Raw genomic sequence first — 22,033 nt, forward strand, 5'->3', positions numbered from 1 at the left:
CAGTCCTTCCAGCAGAGACTGAGTATTTCTCCAGCACAGAGTGACAGTCTGAGCCAAGCATGTGGTGGTGCTGCCCCAGGATGTCTTCTCAGCCCCAGTGCAGCTCCTGAACCAGAGGTACTGCCTCATAAGTAGAGAGCACCTACCTCTAATCATTTAAGGAAGACCTTTTGTCATCCACAGCTTCCCACAGCTTTCATTGTTCATCTGACACAGTGCAAAGTGCTCTGTATGACTGAGATCTGCCAATGGTACTTTCATCTGATACTGGTGAATCTTGTGTTATCAGAGACTTATTAACATTCCCTGGCCTGAAAAATAATGCATGACCTTGGGGAGGCAACTTAACATTTGCACCATCCCCAGCCTTTCATTTCCAAGCTGAAATGTCCTAGTCAATTCAATTAATCCACATATGGAAGCTGTTCTGTATCTTTAATGACTCTTGTTACCCTCCTCTTTGAAACTTCTAGGCCTGGCAGAAAACAAAAATGGAGGGAAAACTGGAAGGAAACACAAAGGAAACAGAAGCTAGAAGAGTTTGCTTAAACAGTACACCTTAGAAGGTTAAAATCCTAATTAGCAGAACCTGCCAACTATGTCCAGCACACATACAAATACTTTCTTAGTAAAAAAACTGTGTAATTTATCTTCATACAACCATTGGTATCACTTTATATCACAGTCCCTAATTCTGCCTTGCCAGCAGCTCATGGGGGCATTTACAGGCTAGAATTTGGAACAGAATTGTTCCCTGGGTATTACAGTTATTACAGTTTCTCAGTTGCCAGAAATCACCAATTTAGCAAGCTTCTTGAGCCAAAAAAGCCCCAAAAGAGAAGGAAAAAAACCCCCAAACATAGCAACCATTTAATAGCCACAGCACAGATCTTTCCTTCTCAAGTTTTGATTCCATGTACTGCTTCCAAAACATCTTAAACACAGTGAGCTCTAAAAATGAGTTGTGAGTTGTTCACTGTGTGAAACAAACTGTCAAACCAACAAACCCATTTTCTTCTGCTAGCCTTAATCATTTCACCAGGTGTCATGTTGCTTTTCAGATATGAAAAAATACAGTGAATATTGCTTCCCTTATTAACATTTCCCATACTGTTAAGGTTTTACAGGTTTTTAGCTGTCCAAAAAAACACCTAAACTATCCTTAGCTGTCTCTAAACTAAACTAAACAACTCTCACCCATTTAGTCTCTCTTATCACAGGACCCACAACCTCTCTGTGGCCACCTTTTTCTCAGGTGTCCTTTACTTTGTGTTTAACTCCAGATCCTTTTGTGTAACAGATTCTGGCAGCTACAGGTGGATCATTTCCAGAAAAGGAAGCTTAATGAATGTTATCTTCAGGCCAGGTTAAAAAAGACTGTCTGTGTATTTCTTAATCCAATCTGAATACAGAGAACATGAGAAATAAGAGGCACAACAAATGTCACTTGTAGCTGGTAAAAAATAAAAGTGTACCCTTTTCAGTACAGTTATACAAGTATCAACACACCCTGTAACAAGTGCAGAGTTCTACAACAGTGAAACCAGGACTCTGCAGGAAAGATGTGCTTCCTAAAGAAACAACTGTGCTGCAGAGATCATAGATCCATGCTAAATCATGGTTATAAGAAGAAATGCAGGGAAAAATATACCACCTCTTATTTATATTTCCATATATAGAAAACTTTTAAGCAAATTACTTCACTAAGCAGTGAAAGAGCAGTAAAAGCTCTTGATATTTATTTTATCTTACCTATTCTTGAGACTTGCATATGGAGAACTTCCATCCAACTAAAGCACAAATGTTTTTAGTTTATTAAAATATCTTCTCTGAAGATAGCCAGGATGAGTGCTAGTCCCATGGTCACTGACATTCTTTCAGCTTTCCATCCCTCAGTGATGATTTAAGGCTACTGTCCCATTGTCGGAAAAACAACAGATGTCCAAAAGAACTGATGCAGTACACTGGAAAGCCTGAACATACAAGATTTCTAATTAAAGTAATAGGGCATTATATAAATATATTTGACAGACCACAATGCCTGAAAAATGTGTTTGTTCTTGCCATTATAATTAGTGGGCTAAACCTGAACTCATTCTGCCAATACTGATTAGTATCGTCTATGGCCTGTTCAAAGTGATGATCACAGATGATTTGGAATTTAGTAGATGTTAAGATGGTGCCACTTCACACAATGCTCATCAACCCTGAATTGCAACAACCACATGAAGTGGTTTATCAGAGTTTTCACAAACTTGGGAGTTAAACCTTCAAGGAAATGAACATTTTAACAGTCAAAGCATTCTGAAACTTGTCCATGTGTTAGATTTATGTTTCTGAGTCTTTTCATCTAAGCCTTCAGCCTTCTGCTCCATTTTGGGAAAGTATTTGTAGATCATCTTGTGTTTTTTGTTTAGGGTTTCATATGCTTTGAAGAAAAAACACCAGGAAGTCTCTCTGACATCCAAAATGAATAAAGCAGCTTGCATTACAGTATTCATAGTCCGGATAAAAACCATCCTGGGTTTCCCACTTCGTGTAAACTTACCTTATAAAAGCTAACACATGACACTAACAAAATGAAATCTTAGCAAGACAAAGCTATAGGCTTAGACTAAGTTAACAGCTCAAGATCTAACACTAATCTTCATTATTACCTAATTCTTCATTACATTTTAGGAGCACCGGATTGGAAGGGCCTTCCAAGGTCACCATGTGCAGACTGCCGCTTCTCCAAGAAACTCTAATACATTAATTCCTTCCTAAAATGCAAGTTCTGCCTTAAGGCAATCAGATGTCCTCCCTGACCATGGTCCAGAATGTCACTGCTGACAGAACCATTCCCATTTGCAGACCAACTGTACCAACAGCTGGTTCGTGTCTATTTACCCTTGTGCTAACACTGTACTCATAGACAAGTTATTTTCCTTCCCAAATGTTGTTCTTCCCAGTAAGGAAAAATAAAGAGGAAATTTATTTACTGAATAGGAAATGCAAAGAAATTGAAATTAAACCCCAAACCAAAACAGTAAGCTTTTATCTGGGCAGGTTAACAAAGGCCATCCCTTTATTCTTTCTCAGCACTGAAGCCCAGCACTGTATCTGTTTCACTCCCTGGGTTTTTCCCCCCACTCTTAAACAGATAACCAAAATTCTAACTCACAACATGTCTCACCAGTGCCTGCAGCAATAGCACACAGCACTCCTTATTTCACCCACCACATTTTAGGATGCATTTCCTTTCCCTCAAATCACGTAATTACTACGTGATCCTCTAACACATCCGGTTGTCTTCCTCGTTAGTCACAGCCAACTGCTGAGTTTCCAGCACACAGCAAAATTCTTCTAGCCCATCATGGTATGGCTAAAAAGCTATTTGAAGTCAGCACAGCAGAAATGTGATGAAATTTACTAATGATATGCAGCCCATACTGTGTAATTCCAGCTGGAACATTACTCCAGAGTTTGTCATCTTCCAATTTAACCAGCATATACATTCTTTTTTCTGATGATATTGCCACAAATAGCTATTAAGACTGGCATCATGATAAAATCCATGAAGAAAAACATGACTACAACATTCTGGTCTAAAACTTGTATTTTCCTTCCCTTTTAGCCATTTATTTCTCTAATGAAATCCAAACATAGGATCTGTTACACATTTTCTACAAAACTCAAGTACTGAAGAAGGCACAAAGTGCAAGGTTGCCTTGTTAAAACCTATTTCCATTTACTCCATTTAACATATACCTCTATATCAAACAATTTTTTCCTTCTAAGATTTCCTCTTACATCTTCCACGCGACTCATCCTCACAATTAAATACAAATAAGGCACCTTATATTCTGAAACCCTACAGAACTATTTCTGACTTACAAGATTAAAGAAAACATAACATGGCAGACACATTGGAAAACTAATTTTCTGCAGGGTGTGATAGTGGAAGATAAACACCCCCCCCCCCCAGATGTGACATTGTGAATTTTGCTCCATTTCAACTGACACCACTGCCCTCACTGAAAGGAAGGTTTAATTAATAAATAATCACAGAAAAAATATTTACTCTTGTCTTATAATTTCTTCCCTTTTCCTACTTTTAGATGGAAGAACAAGTTCTGATACTTGTTTTGCAAGGTCTAATTCAGCTTTGTACCTTTATCTACGCTTGTTGATATTCAAGTCTACAGTTTCCATATCTACAGTGCATGCAAGGTAAAGAGTCAGGTTGCACTTAACCAGCTTTTAATTGAACTCTGATGAACAGGCCTGTTCCTAATTCAAAAAAAATTCAGACTGCAAAGCTTGAGACTGACTTTTCCAAAGAGAATGTGCAGCAGGACCTGTTGGTGAGTGTTTTACCCCTGACACCAGGTAACCAGGACCTCAGAGAACCCCTTCACGTCTACTTTAGTCTCCAACACACCTAAGTGTGAGATACACAATTCTCTTCACAGCAGCACAAAATCCAGTTCTACTTATGAAGGTTTAGAAGCATATGAAATGAGTTACTGTTACTTTCTACATCTCAGTTTATCAAAGATTTTCCTGCTGGACCACAGAAAATTGATATCGAAAGGAAACAGGTGGTAGAAGGGAAGAGAAATGGCAAATAAAAACATAAACAAAAAAAAGCACAGCCCAAAAATTCCAACGGTACTTAAGTAAACAATGTGAAAGATACTGATCAGCAAATACTGTTTTCCTTGTTCCAGGTGGTCCCTTAAGATTAAATCTCCTCAAACCAAGTCCCATCAGCATGGATACCAAATCCTGAACAGATTTAACCTAGAGAGAAGGAGGGGGAGTTGGAAAAGAAACATCTTGCAACTCCTCTCCAGCTGGAAACAACACATCCCATGGCAGTGAAGGTTACTTCTTCCAGTGACAAAGGCAGCAATCACTGAGACAAATTACTTGGAAGTATATTTTAACCTATTAAAGCCTTTATCCATTTAAGTGTCTTTTGCAGTTAGCATATTAACTCTTTCTTTAGAAACACAATTGCTGAAGTTGTCATTTAGTATAAATTTCCAAATTTAGTATAAGTTTCCAAATGCTTTTGCAAGACTCAGGATGAATTCTAAGCAAGTTTTGTCCAGATGGAGAACTGCTTGTAAGAAGAATCAGCTACCATAAACTGAGTTCTTTTATTATAATTTTTACAGGAATAATGATCAATATGAAGCAGCTGCAGGATAGAAGTAAACTCTTAATAGGGTATCCTCAGTTGTCTGCAGACTGGAGAGCCTGGAGTGGCTCTGTGATAAAACTGGACTCCACACAGATAAATGTCTCTTATCCATCTGGTGCTGTATAAGAAACATGTTGCTCAGCCTTGCCTGTTCACATAAAATGTCACCATAACCTTTACATTTTGCACGAGATACTAATTTGTAAAAACTGGAAGGTCTGCCCTGAGTTCCAGAAAAATCAACACCCACTCTTTAGTCCTGCTTTTCCTTTATAAATTTCAGCTGGTTGGTAAGGTACCCACAGAGGTCACCTTGGACAGCAGTGGAGAGTCAAAGGGAGCTCCTTTCTGGGCACCGTGTCCTTTCATGACTTTAAGGACAGGTCTATCAACAGCAGGTGCCCTAGAGCACACAATGTTGACACCTGGCCACAGAGGAACACAGCAGCTCCCAGCACAGCACAGTCTGGCCACCAGCCCATGCTAAGGCTGGACAGGTATGTTCTCAAGGTGCCTCAGTGAAGCTCAGTCTCTCCACTGGAACTACACACAAGGCTCAGTTACCCTTCCTTCTCAGGATCCTGTGCAGTGCTGCTTGCTCTGCTTAGGCTGGGAAATGAAGTGTAGCATTTCCCACTGGTATTTGCTTGAGGCTGAGTATTGTGCCTTGAATCCTGCAGTCCTCAGACTGTGTCACATAATCACACATTTGTACACACATCTGCTCCATGCCATCCACTCACTTTTCTGCAACACTGAACGCCAAAAATAACCCAGAAACGGAAACTACTTCATGCATTACACTGGTTATGAACTAAAAGCAAAGCATATTGTACCTGGGTAAGAATAAGAGGGTTTTTTCCCACAGAAGGAACCCACTATTTCCCCCAGGAGGATACAACAGAGAAGGGTCAATGCTGTGCTAACACAAAGGTGAGGTAGGCATCCAGTGCTCCCAGACTGCAGCAGTGCCTAATGGCTTGGCTGCCTCACACATAACCTCATCCTTCATCTCATGTTCAAGTCACTACCAAGGTCTAACAACATAATTAGAGGTTTCCTGCAATGAGTGGCAAATGCAGGTGAGCTACTTTGAATGCAACCACTACAGCAGCGCTTGTAAATGCAAAGTAGCAGGGAAGAGGAACAAAGATTAGAGAACAACTTCAACAGCAAAGATTGCTCAGTATTTACCTAGAAATCACATTAGAACTATTGTTCAAAGCACTTGACTTCTCTGAAATTTCACCAGTTCTGATAAGAAATATGACTGCAAGACTACAGTTGACACAGTCATCCAAACTACTCTGTGAGGAGTAACAGTTTAACTATTGCCTGGTGTGTCTCTTCCTCAGTCTCTCTTCACTATGCCTTCCAATACTGTAAAACTCTGAGAGGGGAAAGGCAGCATCCTCTGACACCACTCCTTTGAGAGTGGCAGACAGTACTGCCCAAGGGATTTCAGATCAAGGATCACTCTCCCCAACTAAGGCTTCTGAGCAGTGTATGTGGTCAGCACTGACAGCACACTTGCAATCCTCCAACAGAACTGAGGAATAGAAAGCCAAAACAAAAAGACATCAAATAACTTATACATATATCAACCACAGAGACAGCCAAGAACTTCTGACTGTTTATTCTAAATAGAGAAGAAAAAATCATGTGAAAATAATAAATAAAAAGATCCACTATGTCCAATTAAGTGAAAAAAAATCTGGTCTACAGGATTTCCCCTAGTATTTATTGACTCCTTTTACTTGGCTTTTATTATAAGACTGTGAAACAAAGTCTGGAAAAAACTGCAGCTGACTGTATAAAAAAGTGTGTGATTACATAGGTTTTTTTTTCTTTTACAAAATGTCTTATGCTCACATGAAACAGAGTTGTAAAACAGAGGTTTAATCTGAAATCTGAATGTTGTTCTGGGCTGAAAAAAAACCAACACCAACCCAAAAACCCTTTCCCAATTTATCTCAGTGACAATTTTCTAAATTTGTTGAAGACCTTCCAGTCCTGCAGTACCCTTCAGAGACAAATGAGATAAATACTCATTCCTGTGTCTATTTTTCTATTTTTATCAGGAGAAACACTCCTTATCAGGAGTATCTGAAGTACAAAACATTGTTTCCATACTTGTATTTTCATTTTGGCCAGCTCTGTAAATAACAACATGCAAATGTCAAATTTCTTTGCAGGTCTTTGCAAATCATGCCTTCACAAATAAGCCTTCTCTAAAAATAAAAGCTCCATCCCATACACACACGCAGGAACAATTTTAAGGTTCTGAATCATATATGTCTTTGAAAGGAAATCACCAAGAAACAAATTCAAAAGTTTCTGTAGTGGAAAGACCGCAATCAAGAGGAAATTTTTTTTTTTTGAGAAGGGCTGACTGATTGTTTTCATCAATGTCACAAACTGCTTGACACATTTAAATATTTTGTTTAAAATGAACAATGTAATGGACTATAATGGAACACATTTTGTGCTGAATTACATAACAGAAAAGGTATGCAAGTTTAATCAACTATTACTTAGCATATTCCCTGCTGAAAGTCAGGCAGTGTTCGCACTACAACTCACACATTCCCCAGCCCTGTAAATGATTGTCAGCCACTCCGGGCTGCTCCGTAGCCCAAATGACACTGCAGTGATGCTGGTCCCCTCCCAGGCTCGCAGCACCGGCTCAGGCTGAGCACAGCGATCTGCAGCAAAGTGACCCAAACGCTGCTGCGGCCACCAAAAACCACAAACAAACAACAAATCCCAACCCTCCCACCCGTACCTGAGCACCTCGGAGCTACTCACCATTCACGGCTGCGGGAAACTGAGCCATCATGGTCCCGAGTGCAGCCCGCTAGCCCTCAGCCATCTGCAACATGAAAACACCGTGCCATTAATAATGCAACAAGGGCAGAGCCGAGCCGGGCGCGTCCGGCCCCGGCCCCGCTTCCGACAGCGAACAATGCCCGGCCCGGCTGCTGAACCAGCGGCCTTTACACCGGGGAGCGGGGACGGGGTTGTTTTATTTTTTTGTGTGTGTGTGTGTATAGGGAATGCAGCGCAGTCCCGAACCTTGAGGCAGCTCTTAAAGGAAAACAGTGCCGAGTGCTGGCAGTGATGTACACAAACAGCTCCCGGCTCGCCGGGACATGTGGCTGGGCACAGCATAGCCCGGGGTCCCAGCACATCCCTGCTGTTTTTATTTTCATTTTCTTTTTAAAAGTGCAGTGCTTAGCTCCATAAGGAAATGCTGCTACTGAGCGAAGTGGAAAACCAATTATTATTCAAATTCATCCACTCCAACACTCCACGCGCTATTAACAAAGAAAACACTCTTACATGATGCATTCTGAAGAAAGGGCTTGTCCCAATAAAAATCTGTCATCAGCCAGTTTTGCAAGAGCAACACAATGAAGCTATTCCTTCTCCTCAGCTAGTGCACAAACACTCAAAAGCAGCATTTAAACGGGGTCCCAACAGAATTTACTTTAGCAATAAATACCAGAGTACTAAGATTTTCTTTTTCTAGTACACATTCTTTCAAGAGTATAAAGAATTCTTCAGAATTGTAAAATAGTCACTAATAATTATCTGAGGGAAAAGCATGAACAATTCACTGCTTTACAAATGTAGAACGAAGACAATGAAGTGAGCTTGTGTTTTGGGTAATTTTACTTAAATACTGAAATTTATATATCATTGTTGTTGTGCTCTTTGTGGAAAAGTTTTGCACAGGATGAAGTTAGAAAAATGAAATATTTATTTTAATTTAAAAATAAACATGAAACACATCTCGCTCGCCCCCTTTTCAGACATCAAACCTCCTACCCACACACATACACAAAAAACCCCTCACCCTTCAGTACAGCCACATATTTTAATATTAAGTACAGAAATATTACATCCCCATACTCTCTTCCTGCAAAGGAACTCCTGCAAATTTCAGCACAAAAATCACACAAATGGAAAGCACTCTGGATCCACCTGAGGACAGTAAAACTTTTTTTTGTATCTACTGCACATTTCTTCAATAAAATTCAAAATGCCTGGGATCAGTTGTTAAAAATTCTTCATATATAGTTCAAATCATCATTATTATACATACGTATGTGGCTACACACACACATGTACATATCTACTAAAAGAAAGCAAATGGAGTGGTTGGTGAGTCCAAAGGATCTCTCACAATGGCACAAGGTATCAACCACAGAAAGATGAAAAAAGGAAGCATGGACCTGTTCCAAGACACGGACCTACCGAGCAGCCCACCGAGAGACACTTGAGATCTATAAAGAGCCTTCCTGGAAAATGCTGCCAATGTTGTTAAACATTTCTACAGCACATTTGTCTGCAAAAGCTGTTCTGTCAAGGAGGTCTAAAACAGAACCTGAAACCATGACACAGAAGCAGGATGCTGGAGAACACCCCCAGAGTCAGCAGACTTCTACCTGCATGTGACTTGTTTCAGAATTAATCTTACTGTTTAAGGGCTATATATTTGATCTTTCCTCCAACTCACTTTATTTTCTTAATTTCAAGTGGCTTTATTTTTTTTAACAAGTAATCACAAAATCATAGAATATCCCAAGTCGGAAGGGACATAAGAGGATCACTGAGTCTAACTTCAGACTCCATGCAGGATATCCTAAAAGCTAACCCATGGATCTACAGAGCACTGGCCAAACACTTCATGAACACCAGTTGGGGCCATGCCCCCTTCCCTGGGGAGCTTCTTGTGCATGACTGCCCTCTCTGTGAGAACTTTTCCTTCTATGCAATCTCAGCGCGCTCAGATACAGCTTTAAGCCACTCCCTCGTGTCCTGTCACCAGAGGAGAGCAGCACTCCCCGTGCTGCTCCCACCATGAGGAAGATGTTAGTCAGCAATGAGGTCCCTCCTCAGTCTCTTCTCTGAACTGGACAAACCTCACATCCTCAGCTGTTCCTCAGAAGTCTTGCCCTCTAGTCCTTTCACCATCCTTGTTCCCTCCTTTGGACACATTCTGGTCTTTTTATATGCTTCTTACACTGTGAGGCCCAAAACTGGACACAGTACTCGAGGGGGGGTACACAATACAAGTCAGGTAATTAACAGACAATACAGGTCTTGATAGCAAACTGATTAACTCTTAAAGCCCCAATTCTTAAGATATACAGTAATTTCAGGAATATAAGGCGCACCATTTTGACTAAAATTTTGGTCTGAACCCAAAGTGCGGCTTATAATCAGGTGCGGCTTTTATACGGACAAAGAATGAAAAGTTGCTGTTTTAGTTTGGAGGACAGGTGTCTGCTAAGAAAGGCAGGAGCTTCTCTTTGAAATGGAGAATGTAAACCCCTTCCCTCCAAATTATTATAATTTTGAAATCAAGGGGCTCTCAGGCAAAGATATGGGAATTAGGAATAACAGTTCTTTACTAGGGAAATTAAAATAGAAATACAGTACTACAAAGAAACAAACTCCAAACCCTGACAAAGTCAGAGTACAACCTGACACCCCGTCAGGCAGGGTGTTGGCAGCAGTCCCATTCCATGGTGGCTGCATCCTCCTGCAGTGACAGATGTGGCTCAGTTGGAGCAGTGTTCCTGTACAAGGTGCAGTTTCCCTACAGAGATCCAGTGGTGATGTGGAGAAATCCGGTTTTCCCCTGGAGTCCAGTGGAGAAGGGGCTGCCTTAGTGTCCCAAAACCTCTGTTTTTATCTTGGTAAGAAATGTTGGGCTCTTCCGCCTGGCTGGAGCAACTTTCAGTGGGATGCAGTAATTTTATCAGTCCCACAGTGGGACTCAATGGCCATGAGCAGAAAATGACTGGCTGGAGGAAGGATGGGTTGTGAAAAGATAAAGAACAATGCCCTGCCTGGTTTCAATGGATGGCCCATTAGCAGAATATCTCCCACAGAGATAAGGATCACTGCCCCCACCCTCAACAGATGGTGATAGAACAGATACCTTTTATCACACTCTGTATTGTAACCCAAGACAGTTGCGAACACCCGGAAGTGCAGCCTATAATCAGGTGCATCTTATAATAATGAAATTACTGTACTTTTAAAATACTTGATACAACTCAGTTATACAGCCACATTTCACCTTGGTTTTGCTGAAATGGCTTGTGCAGATTGAGCTTTCAAAACCCTCTACTGCTGAGCACATGAGTGGGAGAAGTAACCCAGGCAGCTTCGTGCACACTAAATGGGGAAACCCCTTCTCCTCATTTCAATGTCCCTAGAGTCACAACTATACCACATTTTAAAATCTATTTGATCTGAAAAATTTTGAGGACTTTGATGTTGCTTTTGCTTAGTGAAGGTCATTCCTATTTATGAGGCATCTACGGAGGACACGTTGCTGGTTCATCAGCAAAACTAAAGAGCATCCCTGCCCAAATTATCAACACAAGATTTTTCAGTGTACCTGAAAATTCCTCAAGTTTTCCAAGTCTGGGCTGAACCAAATCTGTGCTGGACATTGCCATGTAGATGAACCAACAGTCAAGGTCCAAACACAAGAGGGAACTGCACAAGTCTGTACTGAGAGTACATTACAGCAGTGTGATGTGATTCAATCATCATTTAGCTCTGTTGTCTCACTATTAAGTCTATATGCAGACCCCATCATATTTTAAATAAACTCTAAACTTGAAGGTAACCAAATCTCCTACAGTAATCTTTACAAACAGAGAAAACTATGACCTTACAGAAGCAACCAAAAATCATAAATGAGACTTTTACAGGATTTTGTATCTCACCAACACTGGGAACACATTCTTATCCCTTTGCACAGATCCATACCAGCACTACACCAAGCACAAATGCTTCTCCAGTGACAGATTCTCAATTGTACCAAGAAGTAAAAAAGGGAAGAAGTATTGCTGCACCATAATTTCTCCTCATTTTTTTAAAAAGAAGGAGGAAACAGTCCAGTAAACTTGAAATCTACACACATTTTTCAAAACTCTGTGAAAACAATCCTTCTTAAAGAATGCAGCTTGCCCTCAACAAGTAGTCTGTCTTCTGCATTTCTTCAGCACATCCCAAAGGCTTGGAGATTATGCATATATCAAAGCTAAAAGCAGCTTATTTTCACAAACTGCAAACAAAGTTGCTGCAATCACCATCTATAAATATTACAAAAGTGTAAAAGCACCTTAAGCCTTTAGGACACAAATGTGAATCACTTATTTACCAAGAGGAATCTCAGCAAAATATTCTCACTTTAAGACAAACTAACACTTCTTTAGAATGATTCTGATAACTTTTAATCACTAATGGAACTGAAAGCTGTAAATTTCCAAGGACCTTGTTTACACAATGTATTACACAATGCCACAGAAAAATGTTCACTGAAGAAAGAAAATAGAAATCAAGAAAATACCATAACCAGTGTCCCAAAGAGATTATATGGATGAAATCATGGTCATCACCAGAGCATTTAATAGAAAATTGTTTCTGCAAAATGCTCTAGAAGATGTGCTTGGTGAGCTCAGTCATCAGTTGTAAGAAACTGTGGCAGACAGCATGAAATCCACGGTGTAACAACAGGATCAAACACCCTTATGAACACTGTAGATGACATTAAGTCCTGCTACCATTTAGGGTGAAAACAGGAAAACTTGGATCTTCCATTTACACAGCAGAACAGCAAGTTCTTGTAAACAAGCCATCTGACTAGCCCCAATCTCTAAAGCACTAATTGTTTTCACAAACTGACCTGCCAGACTGCAACTTCTGTTCCCCCTCTCAGTGTACATTATGGTTGATGTAAGTGGAGAAAAGAAATGAAGGGATTGTAAGAAGCAGAGGGCACATCAGGATCATGCTGAAAGCATCAGAAAACATTAGAGCTGGGCAGAATGCAGGAGAAGGGAAAAAAGCTTTTTGTATTCCCTCTAATAGGCATATTGCCATTTTATGAAGGGCAGCCTTACCACAATCTTTGCTAATATTTATACGTGAATCAAATTTTTTTTCCAGAACATTTCTCAGAAAAACCACAGCCACATAGTTTTAGTAGGACTGAAGGTCTGGTGCACCAGGCTCTGTCTAGAACAAAGCAAACACCATGGAAGCAGCATGTGTGGTCACACTACTACTCTTTTCCTTTGCTCCATGGCAAGAGGCAGATATCTTGCAGAATTTTGTTCTGCTGCAAGAGCCAATTAACAAGGACAGAGACTACACTAGTTACCTGATTTACTCTTTGCAGCACCTTTAGACCTTGCCAACACAAAGACAACTCATATTTGCAAAGCAGTGACCCTGTAATAGCCCATGTAGTTGTTTCCTGCTTTTTTTGCAGTACTGTGTTAAAAATGAGAGAATAAGAAGCATTAGTAAGGCATTATGAAGCAGCACAGACTAGAACTTCTCTTTGTTCAAGACATACTGGTATGAGAGCTTACTGATTAAAAAAAAAAATAAAAACATCCCAACATCGTGGCAGGCCAAGCATTTATCTCCTTTATACAGTACAGTTATACAAAGCCACATGGCCTTTTCAAAATGCACTGTGGCCAGCTTACAAAGTCCACCCACTCTGATAACAGATGAATGACATCAGTGACAAAACGGAGGAGTTGACTGTGGGTAGCACATTGCTGGCTCTTCCTGCTCCCCCTGCTACTGTAGATAACAGTACTGAGAGCCTTAGTTAATATTTTGATATTAAAAAAAAAAGCATTAAACATTATACCATTAAACAAACGTTCATACCTTATTTCTTAAGGTATGGAGCCCCTTCCTTGCTCATCGTGAAAGAGAAACTTCCTACCCAGTATGAGTGTGTTCAGAGGAGGCAACGAGGCTGGGGAGGGGCTGGGAACACAAACCCTGTGAGGAAAGGCTGAGGGAGCTGGGGCTGTTCAGCCTGGAGAAAAGGAGATTCAGGGGTGACTTTACCACTCTCTACAGCTCCCTGAAAGGTGTTTGTAGCCTGGTGGGGTTGGTCTCTTTCTCCAGGCAGCACTGACAGAATCAGAGGACACAGTCTCAAGCTGCACCAAGGGAAAATTAGGTTGGATATCAGGAAAAAGTTTTTTACTGAAAGAGTGATAAAGTATTGGGATGGTCTGCCCAGGGAGGTGGTGGAATCACCATCCCTGGATGTGATAAAGACTGGATGTGGCATTCGGTGCCATGGCTTAGTTGAGGTGTTAGGGCATGGGTTGGACTCAATGATCTTGCAGGTCTCTTCCAACCTGCTGATTCTGTGATCCAGGTAGAGCACAAAAAGTGTTGTTCTGACAAATACCCTTCTGCCCACCTTGCTTGACTAATAGGCTTTCTGAACATCCAAAATACAAGGATCTCTGTTTCTGCTAAAAAAAAAAGAATTGTGTGGTCACTATTGGTTGGTTTCACTCTGTTTCTTACACAGCTGCTCAGCTGTGAAAGCACTCATTCAAAGTATCAAGACACAGCTCAGCTCTCTCCTCTGTCTCTGGAGATTAAAACTGATCTTTCCTTCCTCCTTCCTAGGAGAAGGTTTCCCCCGTTTTATTTTTAATTCTCTACATTAAGGCAGAGATCCACACGTCCCTCTCTGTCTGTCCATGCCCCTCCAGCTCCAAATCTTCTTTGCAAGGAAGAAATTATTCTGAGGGACAGAAAGAGAATCCCACCTCAGGAAGCTCACTATTTAATTCCCTGGCCCTCTTCCCAGGAGACACAAATTTCCGCAGGAAAAGATGGGAATGGAATCCAGCTCTGTCACGCCCTGGGAGAATACATTCACTCACCTGATCCCAGACAGACATCACCACCTCTGCCTGCTTTGCTTAAAAAGGAAATGAAAAAAAGCAAGAAGCTGAGGGTAGACTATTTATAAGATTTTTTTTTTAAGGCTCTGTGCTTCTACCTTCGAGAAGCAACTCCAGGCTGCATATTGTAACCTTTCCAGAGAGCTGAGTGAGATATGCTTGCTCCTCAAGGGGTGGTAACTTAAAATACTCTTGGGTTGGTTTTTTTTTTTTTGCTTTCTACTTTCTAACTCACATGACTCCCCACTCCATATGCCTTTTTTTTTTAGATTCTGTTTTAAAACACATCAATTCTCACATCTAATCATTTGCAAGCTTTGTGCAAGCACTCTTAAATGCTGTTTGATGAGGCCCACACACTTGAAACCTGCATTTCTCCACTTTCACACTGTAACTCCCAATTTATGCCAATGTGGACTTGGGCAAGACGTAAGTGTTTTATGAGCTGTCTTCTTTTCATTGTTTTCTTACTTCAATCATGACTGGAAACATGAGAGTGTATTACTTTTAAGCTTATTAATTTAAAATCTTGCCAGCTTAGAGAAAAATTGTGAGCCTACTCCTGTCCTTCCATCAGAAGCACAAGCACAAAGGGAAAAAAATCTAACAGAAGAATTCTTAATATTATTTTCTTCTTATGATAGAAGAGATGCTACTTAACTTGCTGCTCAGTTTTCAGACACAGAGAGCAGTGCAAAATAAACAGAACATCTAATGGGTTGCTGTAGCAAAGTATAAAACAAAATATGTGAGTACTCTTCTGTGCTCAGCAGAGAACAATCTTCGACTATTGTAAAACTAATGAAAGTAAAACATTCAGTAAGACTGGATTTACAGTTTAGGTATCTGTTTTCAAACTGGACAGGTGCACAAAACCACTGCTTAACTTCTCAAAATTGAATGAGATGACAAGCAGAGAGGAGAAAGGCCACAAGAAGCCTTTAAAGCACAGAAATGGTGTTTTACCTCTGCTGAATCAAAAAACAGGGAAACCTCGTGGGAGAAGCGAAGATTAGCATATGGCAGTCAAAACAGGAAAAAATAGCTAGGTAGAATTTCATCTGGATAATGGATGGGTAAAAATGCATTCCCCAAAGTGACACAGAGAAGTGTGGGTGTAACGGAGAACCCACCCAGCACACTGGTTCTGAGCTGGACCCAGGACACAGGCAGTGACCACAGCACTTCCACCTGCCCAGCTGAAGACTCCTGCTTCTCATCCCACTGCCACCCACAAGTTGCCATCCACACTTATATTATCTAGAACAGTCCTTCAAATCATACAGTTGAAATGTGGTCTCTTAAACCTTTAGCACAGAGCTCCAGGGCACACAGTAATAATGTTTTGATGACCAAACTGAATTTCATGATCTTAGGGAATCAGTTATCACCCATGTTAGACAAAAATCTCATTATCATGTAAAATCTTGAGGGGCAAAAGCATCCCAGTTAAAAAGACACATGTCCTACCTTAAAGTCATAAGAGTTCAGTGGAAAAAGCTAGAAAGTTTTAGCTTTTGATTAGTAAAATTCTAGACCTTCGAAAGACAAGGCTAAAGTATTATTTAAATGTGCTCTGATTTTTTTGATACATTTATAAGTATAGCCATAATAGGTAATTTTTTTTCACATTCCAATTGCAATATTTTTAGAAACAAAGAAGAGTTAACTCCCATTTCCTGTTCTTCCCTTACTTCATGTGTATGCTGTTGAATCACTAGCTGCAGATACTGCTCATGACTGATGCCACAGCATTTCACAAGCTCCACTTGCATCAGCCTTGAACATTTTCACTAGTGGAGCCAGCTCAGAATGATCTGCTACTTCTGAAGCAACAACATCCCATATCAAAGTGTCTCAAGTCAAACAGGCTGCTCTCAGAATCGCTGTTCCAAAGAAGCTGTGACTTTTCTGGATCAACCACGCTTTTTCAACTATCTCTAACTGCCAAAGTGTTTAAAAATAGTTCTCAGGTACTTGTCCTCCATTAGGTAATTCCAATGCTTTGTGCTGCTACTGTCATCGTGTTACATCATTTGAATTTCATGTGTTGTTCTGAAAATAAGAGTTACACAACACTGTGCTCACCTATATATTAATGTTCAGTCCATTCTTTTAACTCTAGGATCCAAGTAACCAACCTGGCCAGGTTCTCTTCCTATACAAAGTTATAAATACTCTCAATTTGAGGAAAAATGACATTTCACCAGCTCCATTTGTACTTTACAATTTTTATGCGACCTAATCCTCACCTCTGCAGTATTTGGTGCTAATGGCACAACAACACCAGAAAAACGAGTTACTACAGTCCCTGTATCACCTTCCAAAGGGCAATAAAAGAATGTATAAGTAGAAGCAAGAGTAACAAAGACCTCCTAATGAAATTAAGCCTCCTATTTCCTTTCTAAAGATTTATCCTAAAATAAAATTGAGAATAAAAAACAAAGCAAAACCCATCATCCTAACAGACAAGTGAATTAATGAAAGCAGTAACATTATAGTAACCAAGCAACCAGGATGCCTGAATTCTCAGCCTGCCTTTCTCAGAGTATGAGACATGAGTAGTTTACTTTTATGAACCCCATCACCCAACATGAACCAAGCTTAACAGAAATGTGTTCTTTGCAAGGATCTTAACTGAATATAATATTCATAAAAAGCAGGCAACCAGACAGAAAAGGCACAACCAAATTTAGTGCCCTCAAGGAAGAGAAAGACTGCTGTATGTTTGAGTACCTATATTAGACACCAGAGGATCCACATGGCTAAAAGGTGCCCTAAATATACCGACCACAAGAAAAAATTCAACACAGGCTCACATCTGCTCAAACTCAGTCAATGCCACAGAAAACAAGGCTTCACTGCTCACAGTTGGCTTAAAATTTTGGCTTACGTTGGTCTGTCACTGGAAGGAACTTGAACTTAGCCATGGACATGAATCTCCCAGTTCTATATTGATCAGGATTCAGACACATGATACCAGAGGGAATTCAGCTACCTGCAATATTTGCAACTCAGCACTTCAAAATTCCAGGATCACTTAGAACAGCTGCTTAGCCCTTCCAGAAATCCAACCAGGCACTAATAACAGGAGTGTTTCCCTTCAAAATAGTCTGATGTGCCATCTAGCACCAACCAGGACACACAAGAAAAATGCAATTTTAAAAGGTGAAGTTAAACAGTGACAGTATGATTTTAAAGGTAAGAGGAATACAGTAACCACCCTATTTCACTCTGAACCTCAAAGTACGCTGTGTTCAGTGTTTTACTGACAAGTGATAGTGCCTGAAATAGATCAGTCACAAAATACAGAAAACTCTCCAATTAGCACAACTTTGCCTTTGTTATCTTTATAATCACCCATCATCACTTAAGAGAAAAACGCCTAAGAAGGGTTACTGACTTTCTCAGTCATTCAGCCACATAAAATAAACCTTCCAATCCAAGTAACATGCCAAACTGTCAGCCAACTACTTTTCTCATGATTTTCATAGAAGGACTGTCTACATCAAGCTTCACCCCAAAACTTAAAAACATGGCAGAATCCATCATCTAATATCCTCTACCAAGAGATTTTAACATTGCACTGAACTGAAAGCAGCTTTTGAAAGCCAAAATAACTTTAAACAAATAAGTAGAGCATTTGCATACATATATATGGCACAAATCATAGTCCCAGTGTTGCCAGGAACACTGGCTAATGTCACTGTAAGAAAAAGCTCTGTTATTTTTGGGGGGTCTTAGTGACTGGTCAAGGATCCTGGTGACTGGAAAAAGGAAAATCAAAGGTTGCTAAGTCTTACTTCAGTCCCTAGAAAGATTGTGGAGCAAATCCTCCTGGGACCCATCTACAGATGCTTGAAGAAAAAAGTGAGGGAATGGCCCGTGGCTATTGAGGACAAACCACACCTGACACATCTCATCTCTGAGATGACTGGCCCTGTGAACAAAGGCACAGTAGCTTGTTTTGACACTGCAAACGCTTTTAAAAAGGTCTCCCACACTATCCTTACTGGTATCCTTACTATATCCCACAGCCAAACTGGTGGAAAATAGTCTGAAAAAGCTGGCTGTTAACTGGGTGGAAAACCTGCCTGAGTAGCAGACTCAGAGAGCTGTGCTCAGTAGTCCCAAATCCATCTGCTTGGAAGTCATGATGGAGCTGACACCACGGCCAGTATTGTTCAATGTCTTCACTGGCAGCCTGGGCAAGGGGATGGGACTGTGAGCCAGCGTGGGTACCAAATTGGACAGGGCTGTCCAGTGAGTTTTTGGGATCTCCACCCTCAGAGATAATCCCAACATAACCAGACGTGGCTCTGAGTGACCAGACCTGAGCTGGCCATGCTTTTCATAGGGTTGGATCAGATGATCTCCAGAAGTCCCTTCAAAACAATATTGCTCTGTAGCTACTTTTGAGGTAAAGAAAAACAAATGGGAGCAGTTAAAAGCTTTTCAAAAACTGAAATATTGGAGATAATTCCTTTCAAGTGGAAATAGGACAGAAATTAACATTACAAACAAAGACGTTCAATTTTTGAACCAGTTTTTAAAAAGACAAAGAGAACAGCTCTGGTCTTTAAAAGAAAAACCTCATTAAATGCTTTTGTCACATATTTTGCATGCTGATGAAATTAAATCTTTTGAGGCAACAGCAAATAACCTGTTAGTTAAAAGTTTGCAAGTACATTATCTCTCAGACCAGAGACATCTGTCTCAATTTATGACAGGAACTAATCTGGACTACACTGCCTTTCAGGAACTAATCCCACAGTATTTTCCTGACAGATACCTATTTTCAAAGGCTGTAAGGGTTTCTGATAACATCCCACGCAAAGCATGCACACCACCTTCCACTTTCCAAATGCTGCCTCATTTTCCTCACCAGCTCCTGACAAGCAGCTCAATGAAGAAATACTATCACCTACAGACTTAGCTTCATTTTTCATAGCTGCTACTTTCCTACAGCATGAAATTAATTCACTTTTCAACATTAAAGACTACAACAGAAATATTTATAAAAAACTTTACCGTGAGTACTGCTGTGGTACAAATCACTGTAATACCTGAGTCTCAATAAATAAAGCCTTCTCAAAAACACAGTTCAAAATCATCTACATGTCACTTCCACCTTGATCTAGCTCAAGAATATTATCTACAAGAATGGTTAAAAAAATAAGTACCCATAAAGTTTTGGTGCTTTGACCAGCACCTATAGCAGATAACCTCATAATTTTTATGATTAGCACAAACAGACCTGGGTACCCTATTTTGTTATTGTTACTGCTACAGGAACATCCTCTTTTGTTTCTATTACAGTGACAGCTACAGCTCAGCCAGGGATACGTCCTGTACCCCAGATCTTGTACAGATGGAAGAGAAAAAAGTAAATGCAATTCCCTCAGGATAGTAATTAAAAGGATAAGCATATTCACTTGATCTAATTTAGGCATCTGAGTTAGGAGGCTAATCTAACAAAAAATTCTGTTCAACAGAGAGCAGGGAACAGCCTAAATCCACGTCTGCAGGCATCATGCAGTGTTCCTCACATCTTGGGCAGCCCAGAGTCTGAATTAGGGTTTCTCTAAATACTCAGAGCTACGGTGGTGTAAATGCCCCTCCTAGCCGAGTCAGAATAAAAAAATACACACAAACAAAACAGGAGAGGTAGAGTGGAAACAGCGTAACAACAACGAACCAGGCTCGGTAGCAGAACGAAGCCCAGGTAGCTATTTCTCCAACTGGTTCCCAGCGCTCATGACTTCTAGGTGTCACCGTCGCATCAGCAGATACAGATGGTTGTTACAAGCCAATTCCAGAGCAATGATTAAAAGTTCTTGGGAGCAAGCAGCAATTTATGTGCCACCGATGTCATTAACCACAGCACGTTCTGCTCCACACCCCCCGAGCTTTCCTGTGCACACTCCAGCGTGGGAGCTGCGGCCAGCACAGGCCAGCAGAGTTCACAAAACATCATCTTCCCCAAAGAGCCACGCACACAGCCTGGACACAAGGGCAAAGAGGCTTGAGACTGCTCATTCCCGTGCTTTAGATGGGGAATTTCCGACTGATGTTTTAGAGAACCGCTGCAAGAATAACTTCAAAGAGCGCAGGCACTATCTTAAAGCACGATCTGCTTTCGGGTTCTGAAATGTGACAGATGTCAAAGCCCCCACTGCCCTGAGAACTACTTACTGTCTTCAAAATGGTACCTTAATGCTTAGGGAACCGAATCACGTACCTCAGCCTCATTTTATTTTCTGAATTACGACATGCCGCGGTGAGAAGTCGAAACCAGACCGAGAAAAGCCAGTCTGTTTACAGACAGAACAGTTCGCAAACTTTAACTGCAGAAACCTGCTCGGTTCCTCCAAACGCCGGGTTTTCCCAGCTAACCAGACGGAACAAAATCCCCATCACCACAAGGAACCGGGCTCTATAACCGCGTCCGAGTCTCCTCACCTCGGCAGGGCGCTCTCCTGGGCGCTCCGGAGCTGTCTGGGCACGGGCACCGCGATCTCCCCGCCCGCAGCGCTGAGGGACCCGGGCAGCGCCGGCAGCGGGAGCCGCCGCCGCTAGCGCCCAAAGCCCCACACACCGCCCCCACCCAAAAAATGGAAAAAACCCTAAAAAGGTTTAAAAAAAAATAAAAGAGACCCCAGACTCAGCTGAGGGATAAAACAAAGCGGCCGGCAGCAGTGCAGCCCGCAGCGCTGAGCCCGCGCCCCCCGCCCCGCCGGTACCTGTTGCGCTGCCCCGAGCGGCGGCTCCGCCGGGCCGCGGCCCCTGCGCCTCCCGCGGCGCTCGGCCCCACAACATGGCGGCGGGGGCGGGGGAGGAAGCGGGGGCGGGCGCTGCCCGAGGCCGGGCTCCGCCGCAGCCGGGACGGGGCTCTGGGAGCCTCACGGAGGGGTGGCTGTGCGCTGGGCTGCATCGCCAGGGTCTGGACCGGGCTCGCCAAACAGTGCCGCGGTCCGGGGATGTCGGCACCGAGCCTGTGGGTGCCTCTGCTGTGCGGTAACAGCCGCTGCTTAAAGACCTGACTGACAGAGGGTTTATCCCATCCTCGATTCCAACCGCT

The 22,033-nt window shown here is 41.6% G+C and overlaps 1 protein-coding gene across 8 annotated transcripts in view; it reads right to left on the bottom strand.

Moving 5' to 3' along the window:
- ITSN2 (intersectin 2) overlaps window positions 1-21,761 on the bottom strand; it is an 80,332-nt gene extending 58,571 nt beyond the window's left edge. For 5 of the 8 annotated variants that reach the window (XM_033054126.1, XM_033054124.1, XM_033054125.1 and 2 more), the window contains exons 1-2: window positions 21,696-21,761; window positions 8,000-8,063 (exon numbers count right to left, since the gene is read on the bottom strand). In XM_033054126.1, the coding sequence (XP_032910017.1) occupies window positions 8,000-8,030 (31 nt within the window). In that variant the 5' untranslated portion in view covers window positions 8,031-8,063; window positions 21,696-21,761. Of the gene's footprint in view, window positions 1-7,999; window positions 8,064-20,650; window positions 20,679-21,193; window positions 21,218-21,414; window positions 21,487-21,695 lie in introns of those variants that run through there. The other 3 variants (XM_033054121.1, XM_033054122.2, XM_033054123.1) reach the window with 3 other exon arrangements.
- Between the last annotated feature and the right edge of the window lie 272 nt (window positions 21,762-22,033).

This window comes from Catharus ustulatus, chromosome 3, assembly GCF_009819885.2.
Source record: "Catharus ustulatus isolate bCatUst1 chromosome 3, bCatUst1.pri.v2, whole genome shotgun sequence".
NCBI classification, from domain to species: Eukaryota; Metazoa; Chordata; class Aves; order Passeriformes; family Turdidae; genus Catharus; species Catharus ustulatus.